The sequence below is a fragment of the Chelonia mydas genome, chromosome 7, assembly GCF_015237465.2.
Source record: "Chelonia mydas isolate rCheMyd1 chromosome 7, rCheMyd1.pri.v2, whole genome shotgun sequence".
Classification (NCBI taxonomy): domain Eukaryota; kingdom Metazoa; phylum Chordata; order Testudines; family Cheloniidae; genus Chelonia; species Chelonia mydas.
Genome location: NC_057853.1, coordinates 63,178,329 through 63,193,865, shown reverse-complemented (window position 1 = coordinate 63,193,865; position 15,537 = coordinate 63,178,329). Strand labels below are relative to the sequence as shown.

Here is a 15,537-nt window from a genome sequence, read left to right as displayed (position 1 = left end):
TATTGAATTTCAGTGGGATTTAGGTGCCTGACTCCCATAAACTCTTTTTGACATTACCAGCCAAAATCTCTTTGAGCCTTGCTTTTCCCATGTGTGAAATGTTAAAGTACTTACCTAACATACAGCACAAACCAAACATGTATATAGGTGTGAACTACTATCTCTCCCGTTTATCATGATGACACAAAGGCCAAGATTGCATTATGAAGTCATACATTGCTGTTACAGTTTAAAAAGCCTTATTTCATTTTCCAGTGAAGCTTTTTTAAGTGTGTAGTATCAATCCATGAATACTTCCCAGTCTTGCTGTCAGTTGCTATTCTTTATTGCTTGCACATTATCTGGTAGTTCCCTGCAAAATATTTTGTTAAATTACTGAAGCCTAAAAATCAGTTTCTAAATATTTGTATCAATTATTAATCTTAATCAGTGTCTTTCCTAGAGGAGGCTCAATATCTTTCTATAAGAAAGTCTCAGGAACATCCAGGCAGTTGCACAGAAATTTTTCATTTCTTTTCTGGGCCCAAATTCTGCCATCAGGTGCATGGAAGATCTCACATTGACTTCATTTAGAGCCGTACGCATCAAAGGGAGATATTTGGCCCTAACTGATTTTAGCTAAGCCACAACAAAGACTGAACTGGTCTGGTATACAGTTGGTACATTGTTCAATAGGTGTTTGTGTTGTGCTGCATCCTACAGCAAGTGGAAACAAATCATCACGGAAGAAAAAAGGAACGGATTGACCCAGCCTAGTTAGTTAAAACTTGACACTTAAAAAAAAAAAATGCTTCCTACCATTCTCAAAATAATGCCTCTGCAGAAGAGGAGGCCTGACCAAGGATATTTTATACATGTCGTTAATAAATTAAGGAAGCAAATGCTGTACAAAGAAATACCACTACATGCATCCGACGAAGTGGGTATTCACCCACGAAAGCTTATGCTCCAATACGTCTGTTAGTCTATAAGATGCCACAGGACTCTTTGCCGCTTTTAAGAGAGAAATAGTTTAAATAAATTTCAAATTAATTAAATAATTAGTGAATGATAATTAATGAAGAATAATGAATTAAATACATATATCTGAATTTTTGAAGAAATAAATACCATGATAGATCAGATCATCCGTGGTTATCCTGATTTGAACAGCATATTTGCCAACATTGCAAAACTAATGGAATGTTGAGAATGAAATCTTGTTTTCCTATTTCAGAGTAACAGCCATGTTAGTCTGTATTCGCAAAAAGAAAAGGAATACTTGTGGCACCTTAGAGACTAACCAATTTATTTGAGCATAAGCTATTTCCTATTGGTTACCACAATTGTTCCCACCTACTAGCGTACTTAATAGTACCGGTACTTGAAGCCACTGGACTTCAGACTCGTGCTTCTTGTAGTAAAGAAAAACTCAATTGTGTGTCACTAGTTTTATAGATAAGTATATTTTAAAGAGTGCATGACACTCAGAAATAAGAAATAATAATCAACACATATTAATAACTACTGCAGAAGTTTTCTTTGGCCCTGGATAGTTCTAAATTTAGTTTATGGAGATTATATCATGCAATCTATGATGCAGATTGAGAACTCATGTTAGGAATGCCCATTCATAGGTATCTATTTCCGTCTCCAACTTTTATGCCTCGTCTGTCTAACAGTTGCAAGCTAAATTGCAGAAAAGCTGTGTTTTCTGATTCTAACCATATATTTCAAATATATGCTGAAACTTACTTAAAGATGTGCATAACTGGCTGCTTTTCCAAACACAAACATCACAAAAGAGATTCTGCTGCATTTAATCTTCTCTTCGGGAGATTACGAACATGCAGAAGATGAGTACATTTTATGTAAATTAACAGAAATATCCCATTCCGATGACTTTGTTAAAAGATTGTTGGATTCTAAAATTTTGAAAAATGACTGGCATCATCCTGTAACAAGAAGTGCTCCATGGTACACTGCTGCTTTCCACCTCCCTTTTAGCTGCTCATAGAGTCTGAACAGTTTGGAGAAGTCCAGGATGCACTCTGAATTGTAAAAATGAATGAGATGATGAGCACCGAATGATACAATCCACGTAGATCTTTGAAATTGGTTCCGTCACCCCCAGGTACTGGGGCTCTCTGGTTTTACTCTATTAGACTGTGACTGCTAGCAAAACAGCAGTACTACAAAAACAAAATGCTTCTGCCCAGACATAGTGATGCTGCAAACAGATAGAAATAGCAATTGCTTTAAATTATTTAAAACTATATGTTATCTGGTAACATTAGTGATCATGTTTAGGTCAGGTATTTCCTGTCAGTTAACGACTGACTGGGCCACAACTTCTCCAGCCAGTCATTAGTTGCCTGGAATGCCCTTCCCGTCAGCAACTTTGCTTAAAGGTAGTTGCTGTTTGTCACTAGCATCCCGTTACACACAATTCAACATCAAATTGGCATGTCTTAGGGAGAGGCTATTAGAAATAGCTATTTGCTTGAGAGAAATATGGTGTTAACTGTCTTTTCCTATCAAGAACAGCATGCATTTCTAAGTGCCATGAGCTGTTTTTGAATGAGTGATATTAATACACTTAACAGCAAGCAATCCACTTTCCTTCTTGTCAAACAAAATGATTAAAAGGTTAAGAATTATTTGTGATGATTGGATAACGGAAGTTGAAAATGCATAGAGTTGCTACCTGGCTGATTTTATAAGATTTCCATTAAATTGGAATAATGGATACAGTTGATATCCCCTGGTAACTGCTCGTGTTTTATTAGGGTAGGAGGGAAGTTTCCCTCTACATGACCACATGGAACTTAATTTCCAAAGGGAAATTGGAGGTTCCGGCACAAAAAAAGGTGTGACAAACTTGCACCCACAATTGCATATGCACTTTCAACAATAGTTTATAGAACTCTGATAACTGCCCATACGCAGGATGGGTGACTAAGCAGTTATACTCATTTGCGTGTGCATTTGCAGTAAAGACACACACAACTGCAAGTAAACATTTTTTTATTTAATTGACGCTGTTTACCTGGCAAGTAAATGCTTTCTTTGTTACTAAGAGAGCTAGATAGGTGTGTGCCACATTTTTATAATGAATTACTTTTCATTTGACTACTTGCTTATGTGAAAATGACCACTGGTCAAAAATGACATAACAAAATTATAACAAATGCACTTAGTAACAGTTAATACAATCTAGAGGTATTATCAGGTCCTCTTGGTGGCTGTTAACCTACTGTATGAATTATACAGTCTGACTGTATGACTGGAATTACATCAAAGTGCAGGTAGATAACTGTGTGGTGTGGTCTGAGTGAGCAGCCCATACACTAGGCAGATTTTCCTTTCACTCAACAAAGCCGAGGAGTTTGTAGGGCTCAGTGTTGCTCTTGTATGTATGAATTGATGTTGCTAAGAGCACATCTTTGATGGATAAATTTGTTCCTATTTTCTAGGTTTGTTTGTGTTTCTTAATTAACCTGGGAGCTGTAGAGTTGATAAATAATGCTAGCTGCCAATGTGAACCTTTTCTGTGCTGTTGTGTATGATTCCTAGATCTCAGCTGTGCCAAGCAGTATGGATACTGCATCTATCTCAATGAGACAGAATAGTTACACATCAAATATAATAGTTACACGCACCTCACTGTGTTTGAATTGATGAGAGCTACTGTCAAGGTTCCATGACTAGCTGCACCTCTGCCCCTTTTCTGGTCTCTCTCAGTGCACTCCCTTCAGATGTTAGGCCGCATGTCTTCGTCTGTCCGGGGTGGAGTTCTCTGATTCTTCCTCTCTTAGACGGTCCCTGTTCTACATTACCCTACATGCCAACTGTGATTACTCAGCAGGCTCGACCGGGTTAGGCATCTGCGAGTCTTTCCTTTGGGAGCTTCTGACCAGTGGTTAATGCAGGCCACTGGACAGCTTTCTCAGACCAAAGTATTATTTACTCTTAAAAGCAGGAGCAAAGCACAAGATAAGAGAAGACAGCTAACCCTGTAACCATCACAGCTGCTACATTCAGGGAAGCTGGTCTTACCTCCATTTGGTAGGCCACATTCACATGTAAGTGGGGACATATGTAGTGAAAGGAATGGAGCTGTGCTAACAATAGGTGAGGCCCACTGTTTTCACCCCACAAGAAGAGTATCAATGGAATTTCAAACAGTTTAAAAATTAATACAAGAGTAGGACAGATATGTTGTGCAAACTTCTTGTTTGTTTTTTCTCCCAATGCAGTATCTCCCCTAACCTTGAGCTGGAAGCTCTTTTTAAACGACACTTCACTCAGGTGGAATTCTATCAGGGTTCAGTTCTCAATCCGCATGACCTGGCGAGAGTAAAGGTAATGATTCTGTTGATTCTTTATTTCTACTAGTTGTCTTCTCTTAAATAAGCAGATTCTACCTCCAGTCCAACATCCACTGAAGTTAATGGGAGTTTTTTAGTTGACTTTAATAGGAGAGGTCCTATGGTTGTTAATATTAATGTTTAACATTTTAAAACTTGATGTTATAAACACTATTGGCACATTTGCATAGGGGCAATTAGAAAACATTTTTTCACCCTTTTTCTATTGTCTGGTGTCCTGAAAAAGTAAATACAATTTGAGATATTTGCTAACTATAATAAAATGGCTGTATTGGTTCAAGTATTCTATGCTAAATTATTTTATCCTCTTAAAGCAAACCCTGAAGTTCAGAAGAGTAAAAGATACCAAACTTATATACAGCATTACCCCATTTCATGTCTTTCTAATGGGACGTGAACAAGCTTCTTAAATCATAAAGATCTTTGCCTAATGTTAAGCTGTTCCAGTGAGCAAAAATTAGGATTTTTGCCTGTGCTGGCTACAAAAGCTGTTTGGTCCATTTTTATACAACATATGCTGAGCTGAGCTCCAATCAGCAACATAAAATGATGTCCTTGTAATGGCTGTACAGTTCAGTCTGGTTATCTTCTCTCTTCCATCCCCTGCTTTACTGTGTGGTATTTGCCCAAATATACTGAAAGAAAAGTAATTTTGTTATATTTTAAATCTGCTACTTTATGCTAACTAGACCAGAGGTTGATGATTGTAAGTTTTGCCACTGGATTAACTTTGCCCCTAAAATCAGAGATCTTCTACTATTTTTATGATGTTATTGCCCAAGGACCCAAACAGCTCTGACCCCGTTGTAATAGTCACTGTACAAACAACAGAAAGACAGTCTCTGTCCCTATGGGTTTAGGAGCCAGACCTGCAACATGGAATTTTAAAACTTTGGTATTTAACCTGTTGGTGCTTCGTTTTCGGTATCTCTGAAAGAACATTAGTAACTGGTAGTAGTAATAACTAAAGTCCTTACCTACCATGAGCACTATAATGTTTGGAAAGTGTTTTGAAAAGTTACAGTGATCAGTTCCATGTAAGTATTGGCACTGATATCATAAGGAGTCAAATCTACAGTATACCCTAAGCTTTATACTCAGCAAAAACTATAAACTGTTGTTCTTGCTCCTGGAGGAAGAAGCTGATTTCTTAGAAGCCGGTGGCTGTGAGAAGAAGTTGGAAACAAAGATTTCTATTTATGTTTGCTTTTTTTTTTTTTTCCACGGTGTCTCAGATAGAGTCAGCAGATGCATGCCTAATCCTTGCCAATAAATACTGCGCTGACCCAGATGCTGAAGATGCCTCCAATATTATGAGGTAACCCGAAGAGGTTTTGAATATGGTTGTCATTCTCATTTCTGACCAGCAAATTGCTGGTGTCTAGGTGGACCATACCCACATCGGTTACAGTTGAAAACTTCTCACTAAATTGCTTCCAGAGAGAGGGAGTTAAATTGGGGGAGTGCACAGGATTGCCTCGATAGTGTGGAGAAGCCCAGTGTGCCTAGAGTGTGGGATGCCTGTGGAAGGAGCAGGGTTTAATTATGCTCATTTCATTTTCCATAACCACATTTAGGATGTGATGGGAAAAACCCTGGTTTGATTTTAATTGCAATACATAGATTAAAGAGTATTCCAGATGCAGATTAGTGTGTTCTTAAATGGATTCAGTAATTTTAATATAATAAAATGCAGAAGTGTTATTGGGAATAGAATTATCTTGTGTGTTCTCACAATAAATGAGTTTGATTCAACAAAACTGGATTAATTAAACACTTCAGTGGGAAATGGGAAATTAATAGTGGGAGGGGAGCATCACACTCTTCTCTTTGCTCTTCAATTCTCCTCCCTACAAAAAGAGATTCAAACAACTTTATTGGACAACTTTATTCTCTAATCTTGGGAATAAGTCAGCAATGTAAGTTTTCCCCGTATGCCTGCAATGCAACTTCTGGCAGCACGCTACTGTAATAAGCCGTTGCTCTCAGAAGGTATGTGTACTCCGAACACTAAACCTGGGCTCTGTCTCAGGTTGGAGCCCAACTCCCCCTTTCATCCACACACAAATCAGTCTGACTTGGGTCAGCAAACATTGAGGACCCAGGTTCTTAGAACCCTGATGGGAGGGTTGGATTAGAGCCCAAGTCCAGCTGTGGTATGGGTCCAAGCCCTGTCATTTTGCAATGTGGACGCTGGTCAAGCCGCAGGCCTGTGTCAGAAGGTCTATCTAGTGCCGTGTGTAGTGTAGTGTTAGCATGGCTGTGAGACCCAGGTCCAGAAATTGTAAACCCAGGTTTACCGTACAGTGTGGATGTTCAAGCAGAGGCTCAGAAACACCAGGTCCACAAGCTAGGACTATAGGAAGAATGGTAGAATGTCCAAGATGTTAATTTTTTCTTTCTTTTCTTTTTAAGAGTAATTTCCATAAAGAATTACCATCCGAAGATAAGAATTATCACTCAGATGCTGCAGTATCATAACAAGGTAATGAGAAGACCAAGGGGTGTCGCTCTTCAGAGCTACCACAGTATCCCACATCCACTTATTTTAGCTGCCTAAATGGAAAGCATTTTCCTTTCTCAGTAGGAACATGTGAATACAAGTTGTCATGGAATCCACTAAAGAGTTAATTCTGTTGTATTTACATATGCCAGGGACCTTATCAAAACCCTAGGATGTTTGTTACCCTGGGGTGCTGAGCTTCCGCAGCTCCCATTGATTTCAGTTGGGCTTGTAAGCACACATCTCCTGTGAAATAAGGCGCAGCTTGATTCACTAAACCATGTATGATGCTTGTATTACCTATACAGATAGGAGAGTGTATGGGATTACTGTAGAACAGTGGTTTTCAACCTGCAGTCTGTGGAACCCTGGAGTCTGCAGACTATTCCTAAGATTTCCAAAGGAGTCCGCACCTTCATTTCACTTTGAATGGTCTTGTGAAACATATGTTAACTTCTATGCTAAACAATCTGTTCTGTGTTGTACTTAGCTGTTACACTCTGATTAAGTTTTCCAGACCTGAAGAAGAGCTCTGTGTGGCTCAAAATCTTGTCTCTCTCACCAACAGAAGTTAGTACAGTAAAAGATATTACATCACCTACCTTGCCTTTTTATAACTATAGCTAAAGAAGTTTAGGCCTGCTCAGGATCCACCTGGTTTTACACAGTGTGATTTCTACTGCCTGAGTTAATTGCACATACATGAGTGGAGGGCAGCTAACATACAGAATTTGGTCCTTCTTCTTTTGTGGAACAGAATCATGCTATTTCTGTATTTTAAACGCCCTCAACAGGAAGCATGTTGTATTAAAAACATGTTTTCTCTTTATATTTCTCATGAAAATTAATGAGGAAATGAAGAAAAAATGATGAATGGTGATAATCCGATTATCAGGAGGAGGAAAGCATGAAGGACTCAGTGTTTGTGTTCATGTGCATGCATATGTGTGTCTGTGATAGAAGGATGAAAGTGACCACTAGAGTTTTGCATTTCACAAAAACCTCTAGAATGTTCTGTAAAATTTTTAATTTGGCAAAACATATTTTTCTAACGCTTTTTCCCAAGGAAAAATTGATATGAAAACAATTATATATGGAAGTACCCATTATAACATATTATACTGAATAGTATTAAAAACAATATACATAACTTGTTGAGCAGAGTCAACACGGGATGATTGTTTTTATCCACTATTTCACTGTGCACTAGTCCCATAATCAAAAGCCGGAGAAAAGAGACTCCTTACACCAGGCTCTGTGCTTATTTGATTCTGGGGGTGGGAGAAACCAAAAAAGTACAGGTTATATCATATTGTTCGAGGGCTGGGCTCGTGGACATGTGATTGGGGTACTGCATTTCCACATTAGATTAGATTAAAAACCTGTGTTTGATTTCTGGGGCCTATGTGTGTTTCTTATTTGTCAGGGAGTAACTGAGGTTGCTGTAAGAGGGAGTATACATGGACCTAGGTGCAATGAAAACTTCATAGCACTATGTAACAACTTCAGCTCTGTGGATGGGCCTTACAAAGCCTCCCATCCAGTTTTCCATGGTTGACAGAAGGTCACCATAATATGAGATCTTGAGGGATGCTGGGAGATTTGAACTGAAAGGTGTAAAAGTGGAGAAGTTCCTGATACAAAAACTCTACTGGAAATATTTTGGTTTGAAGGAATATTGATTTAAACCCCCTAGTCCAGTGATGCTCAGACTGAGGCTTGGAAACTGCAAGTGGCTCTTTAATGTGTCTCTCGTGGCTTTTTGCAGCACATTGATATTAAAACACTTTGTGCTTTTACTATGTTATTAACCAATTGTAGAATACTTGGTCAGTCATTTTTCTGTGAGAATAATGTTTGTAGCTCTTTTTGGTAATGTTGATCGCTGAGGTATGAGTATCACTGCCCTAATCGTATTTTTACCTTCTACAGGAAAAGGAAGTCCAGCATTAAAGGAAAAGATTAGTTGTCACTTGCTTGGATATTTCCTGTGTTGGCAGAATGCAGGGAAAGTATTTGGAGTCCTTTACCTTTGTTTCTTCCTTCAGGCCCATCTGCTAAATATCCCAAGCTGGAATTGGAAAGAAGGGGATGACGCAATCTGTCTTGCTGAACTCAAGCTGGGTTTCATAGCCCAGAGCTGCCTGGCACCGGGCCTCTCGACAATGCTAGCCAACCTCTTCTCTATGAGGTCATTCATAAAGGTAACGTCTTGTCTCATTAGAGTGTGTTAGCCTGGGATTCAGTTTGGCATGGGGTTGAGTAGAGAGCACAGCTTAAACTCAAAACAGATAGGGACACATTAACCAGTTTGGTAAAACACACACATACATATACACACACAAATTCTGTTATAAATTGGGCAGTGGGCCAGGTTCTTAAAAAATCATGTTTTTATTTTTATTTGGCACATCTATGGCCATTAAATGATTGTTCAAAGCACAATCCATTTCAATTCTTTTTTTTAGATAAACCACATGTTTATCAGGAAAGCCTCTGCTGTTAAAATAAAAATATGATTTATATACATCTCATATGGCAACAAAGCGCCTAGAGAAAAAGAATGATCATTTTGCTCTTTTACATCAAGTGGCTAGTGGACCTCTCACTGTGAGAATAAATGTGGACCATGTGTTTGTACTTAAGCCCAAACCTCCTACAACATAATTCCTTTATTTATTTCTCCTCAGTCAAAGAGACCCTTAGGGCTTTATTTGCAAAACCTTGTAGTGCTGTTGTTCCCACCCTTTTGGGGCAACAGTACCATCTCACTAGACTAAGACCTCACCTGAGTTAGGCCACGTCTACATTAGCACTTTTGTCGGTAAAACTTTTGTCGGTCAGCGATGTGCAAAAACACACTCCTTCATGACACAAATTCACGGACAAAAGCGCCGGTGTGGACAGCACTATGTTGGTGGGAGACACTCTCCTGCTGACGTAGCTACTGCTGCGCATTGGGGGTGGTTTAATTATGCCAGCGGGAGAGCTCTCTCCCATTGACATAGAGTGGCTAACTTGGAGACCTTACAGCGGCGCAGCTGCAGTGGTACAGCTGTGCCACTGTAAGGTCTGTAGTGTAGACATAGCCTTAGTCAGTGTTCCTTTCCTCTTATTCTGTTTTCGGGCATTCTTGCTAGATGTAGAGGTTGGCCAATTTCCAGTCCTGTGCTTGTGATCAGGGGCCAGGACACGATGGAACGTGAGGTGGGCCATGGCTCCTGAAGTTCATCATGAAAGTGGGCAGGGGTTTCCTAGAGTACTAGGTGGGGAAACTAGGAGGACTGCCAGTTTGGGTGCACATTCCAGTGGTTGGGAGCGTTTGGTGCAGTGCCGTCTGATATTTATTCTCTTGGCATGAGGTAGAAGCAGGGGTTTCTGAGGCTGCTGTGAGAAACTTCTAGGTGAGAAACCTAGAAAGTCATTACAGATCCTCAGGGGCTGCAGACTCTAGTGCAAGAAGCCATCTTAGGTAAGTATATGTGGTCAGAAGAATTCAGCTTTTCAATATTGCAGTCAAATTATATGAAAGCAAATGTGGGCTCCTCACTTTAACATGTGCAATTAGACCCTTTGCTTCTTTTACTAAACCATTAACTTTAACTCCTCTGTCTTCACAAGCTCAGCTTTGCTGAACTCTCTCTAGTTCATTGGCATGCTGCATCTCTGAAGTTAACCACTCTCCTTCTTTTATCCCAAAAAGAAAGTGTAGCAAACATGAAGCAGGTGGTTGTCTTTTCCTTTAATTACATTCTTTAGGGCTGCTGTTCACTTGAGGGTCACTGTGTTGTCCCTTGCTCTGCTGCTAATATTTGTAACCAGAATCTGGCACACTCAAGGGTATTGAGCTTCTCTGCACCCACATTGGCGTATACCAGCTTTCTTGTGGTACCTTTTTAGGGACAGGCCCTTCTGTGCCTTTGCTTTTGACCCCTTGTGTAGGCCATCACCTCTGTTCAGTTTCTGCATTCCTCAGGGCCGGAAGTGAGTCAGCCTCTCTCAGGAAGGACATGTGTGTATCCTCAGTAACCAGTACCCCAATGCAGGTTACTTTAAATTTAAACAGATTTCACTGAGAAAATTGGGGACAGCATCAACAGGTAAAAATCATGGCTTGGGAGGAAACTGTACCACCTAGATCTTGTAGTTACAATCTTTCGATTAAGCAAGATTAAAAATTGTGCATCTTGATTTTAATTTGTCCCTCTTGCCATCGGCGTGTGTCTCTTTCAAGGCTCAGTGGGACACCAGCAACCTGTTTTGCCAGTCTCTTGTTCCTCTTCAAGCCACCCATTCTGTATTTCCTCCATTTCATAATGTATTTCTTCCATTCATACACTCCTTTTCAGCAGTGTAATGAGATGGGACTGGCTGATCAACACTGGGTTATCCTTTATGATTTCTACTACAACCTACAGGCCCATTCTGCAAGCCTCTGAGGACTTTCACTGAGGGTTTACAGCATTCTGAACTTCCATTGAAGTCAGATGGAGTCTTGCTGATTCTGAACAGGTGTTTCTAGTTGTATAGTATAATCATGGGAAGATTGCCTAATTTGGTTTATACCAAGGCAGCAATGTTGCTAGTTCTTGTTGTATCTGGCACTTAGATACTATTGTGCTGTGCATAGTGCAATGCGTGGATAGATCATAATTTCTGTTGTTCAGTTTCTGGGAGGCCAACAGGCAAAGAGAACATGTCTGTGCTCTTATGAGCAGGCTATTCAGATACTGCATCAGCAGTGTTTTAGGATTAAAACAAAAATATATAGCTTTATCAATGTTTTGAGAGAAAACAGTTAATATTGGTTAACATCAATTTCTGCTATCACTACTCAGGAAGGATGGATTATTCATGTGGGTAACTGGATGTAGATATTATCAGGGAGTTCAGATTTCTGAGTTTGTTAATATCTGGAACAAAACAAACACATGAAAATTGATGCATATTAACTAAAACCAAAATCCCCACTCTATCAATGCCAAGACGACGTTGACTGTTTTTAATTGAAATAACATTCTCCCCCAACACACACAAAAATTTGTTTGATCTCAGTAACCATTAATTGATGGAAATTGTGAACCAATACAACACTCAGAGCTTTTGCAACTGCAAGTGGACTGTGTTGATATGGATTGTCAGGAAGGGCTGTATAGGAAAGGGAGAAATACGTTCATAAACGGTTAACTGGGAGTCCCTTTCCTTCCACTGCAAAGTAGCACTCTTTCTAGAACATTTAAGAACTGTCAGACCTTTACAAATTCTTTAGGCAAACATCAGTTGTGGTGTTTTGTACACATCTTAGAACATTGCCAAAAAATCTTACTGAAACTTCTGTATTAAAAGAAAAGTTGGAGGTGTGTTCCCCCTTCTTCCTAACCTGATTAGAAAGTTATTTAGTGTGTTGTATATGTTTGGTCAGTCAAAGACAAATGAACTTCATCGGTGGTGATCCCACACACATTTCACTTGTTATACCTTAGTCTTTAGCCAAATGATTTGTGTAAACTGTCTGCCCAACATTAAAGGCAAAACAAATTTATAAACCTCAAAATGTTATATTTAAATCTAATATTTTCCTTTTGGTTTTATAGCTGTAGTCTCATATGGAATCTTTTAGTTTGCTCTTGGCACTAAATTGAACCAAGGGAAAAGCAGTTCAAAAATGTTGCATAACATGCAGTTGTAACAGAAATAGTTCTGTAAATACTTAAAAGGAAAAAGGAAAAATTGTGCAATAAAAAGATTTAAGAGAAAACAAATCAAAACCATACAGAAAGATATATTTTAATAGTTCCATTATTTTTATTATGTTGAATATTCTCTGAGTTATGTAAAAAAATTTAATGATATGCCTGTTCATTGCATACATGATCTCAGCACTAGATTGAAATATTGCTCTATACAGCAATTAGAGCAATTACTGTTTATGGTTTGGATTAACAAACATTTGTTTACCATTGTAAAAATATTTTTAAAAGTAAGTAAATAAAGCATGGGATTATGGAGGGCCAAATTTTGCCCTTGGATACAAGCGTGCAACCCCACTGAAGTCACATGATTCTTTTTTTTTTTTTTTTTTTTTTACAGAGTAGAGTTTGGCTGCAGATTTTAATAGGAGTCTGTAAATTATGAACCATCTTTGTAGCTCCCTGATGCTTGAGTCACTGGGCATCATTTTGGTCGTGAGGAACAATTTAGAACAGCCTCATGGCTCTGCTAAGTTATATTGACAGCAAGAGCTTCCTAGAGGCTCCTTTGACAGCTAGCATTGGTGATGCCCAGCCATGCCTCTCAGCCTAGTCAGGTTTATGCCACCCAGGCACTCACCTGCTTCAGAGGAAACCCCAAGCTGGCTTTCAGGTTACTGTTTGACCCCAGAGCAGCACAAAGCAGTCTTGGTGTAGAGGTGGGGGTCTGGCCCTAAAACTTCATTCATCACCAGGAGATCATCAATCAACACCACCAGTGCAGTCTCAATTACTATACCGAGGCATAAACCCAAACTGAGTGGGACTAGGGAGATGATGCTGGAGTATTTTCACCAGAAATTTCTTGGGAAAATTTGAGACAGGTCAACAGACGCTTGTCATCTTTAGGGTTTGTTGCAAAATTACTTTGTTTTGGAGAGTCTTCTGTTGAGTTGAGGAATGTCTCAGGCCATGTATTATGTGAAATAAACCATTTAGATCTGATTCATCTAAAGGATATGGCTTCAGTTTGTGTGCATTGGACATCTGTTCCTCTTTCTTGAACGGAAGCACATCAAAATATATATAATGCATCCAGATACTGTAGGGAGGGGACCTTAGAAATATGTACAAAATTTTAGCAAAAGCCAGCTTCAGTTGCAACATTTTATTTGCTGTGAGATGCTCAGGATGAGGGAGTGATGACCAAAATGCATGGTAGTTAACTTATATATGCTATGCCTAATGTGTCCAGTGCAGTACTTAGGGGAAAAAATAACTTCAGGTATTTCCCTAAGTGCCATATCTGTGTTTTCTGATGTGCCTAAATCAGTTCAGGGTCTATTCATGGAGACAAGACTTCGAAAATTGGTGTGAGTGTCAACTATTAATGTAGTACATTGAAACTGCCCTCGGATGGGAGTAAGAGCCACACATGCTCTTCAGTCTTGTTGTTCTCTCCTAAAGTATATAGTTACTAAGCCATTTAATCATTTGAATACATTAACACCAATTTGCATTAACAAGTGTATTTTTGTTCGATGTGTTACCTCCTGTCCTCCCCACCCCCCAACCTGGCTAATGCCCTCCCTGCATTGTAAATTTTGTGGTTAAAGACTAAAATAAATTCTGTGGGCCTATTCTCCTCTTAGTTGCATGGGTGCAAGTCCCATCACTGCCCGTAACTGAGGGGAGATCTGATTGTCACAGTATTTCAGTAGTTGTTTGGTGTAGTGTAAGACTCCACATAAGCATGTACAGATCATTTCCGTATACCATGAAAAATGCACATACATCTTATCCTGTCCAATGTTAGAGCTAATCTTGATTTACACATTTGATGTTAGATACAACATACCCAGGTTTCATTTTTACATCTGGTTCTGGAAAAAAGATCCAGTTGGTAGGAGTATTTGGCACTCACTATGGAATTTATATTGCTGTAGAAGTTTGTTAGCTCTGATTGACACAGACAAGAGTAATTGAGTAAGAAGGTAATGGTTATTGTATAGTACTTAGTACTGGGCAGTTTACTTCCAGGATTCTAAATATAATAAATTTGTTAGTCTCTAAGGTGCCACAAGTACTTCTTTTCTTTTAGCTACAAATGTGTGAACTGAGTAATAAGTTGTTCAATAAGTTGAGTAATAAGTTGTTTGGCGAAAAGGCGCCAAACAACTTATTACTCAGTTTTTGCCCTTTTTCCTGATGATGAACCAAATGTATTATATCCATGCTTAATGTATAATAAATCTATAATCACCCAGCCAGCTCTGTTAGATTGAAGGAAATTTTGTGGGATGTTCAAACATGTTGCCCTGCCTTTTTAGTACTTACCAATATGGGGTAAAGATAGAGGAGAATTGATTAACTGGTGCTCTTGAGGAGGAAAGTGACTTACAGTAAAGAACAAATTGATTGGAGCTTGAGAAGCTTGACTGGAGCTTCCAGGCAGTTCTAGAATATAATCTCACTAGGAGGTAAAGGCCTGATTCTGAGAGACATTGGGCACCTCTTAGACCCAGGCCGTGCATTTATTTTAGAAAAAATTGCACATAGTAAAAACATTCCCTGTTGTTTTTACTAGACATCTAGTTTGTAAACAGAGGTTCCACCTTTTGGGTACTTATTCGGCTCATAGGAGGTTCATGCACCTCAGCAGTATCCCACACATTTGGTCATTTATATTGAACAACTACATTATGCCAAAGGGATCAAACTTGCTAATTCTAATAGCTCAAAAATATAAATATTTACAAGTTATTTTGAAGCTACAATAATCTGAATCAATCGTATTTATTTTCCATGTTTAATATAGTTAAAATGTTTAGCATCTTGGTATATCATTTTTCCCCCTTGTGAAATAGGGGTGTCTGTCAGTATGTGTTCATGGCAAATGTATGACAAAGCATGAGAGACAATTTTTCCTCTTCAAAATGGTTGAATTGATTCTCAACAGTGTTAGTGAGGTGTG

General features: G+C 39.0%; 1 protein-coding gene across 41 annotated transcripts in view; it reads left to right on the top strand.

The window, feature by feature from the left end:
- The window catches only part of KCNMA1 (potassium calcium-activated channel subfamily M alpha 1), an 835,052-nt gene that overhangs the window by 639,570 nt on the left and 179,945 nt on the right, over positions 1-15,537 (top strand). For all 41 annotated transcript variants that reach the window (XM_043551031.1, XM_043551030.1, XM_043551023.1 and 38 more), the window contains exons 11-14: positions 4,239-4,344; positions 5,606-5,688; positions 6,786-6,855; positions 8,922-9,077. In XM_043551031.1, coding sequence (XP_043406966.1) covers positions 4,239-4,344; positions 5,606-5,688; positions 6,786-6,855; positions 8,922-9,077 — 415 coding nt within the window. The remainder of the gene's footprint in view (positions 1-4,238; positions 4,345-5,605; positions 5,689-6,785; positions 6,856-8,921; positions 9,078-15,537) is intronic.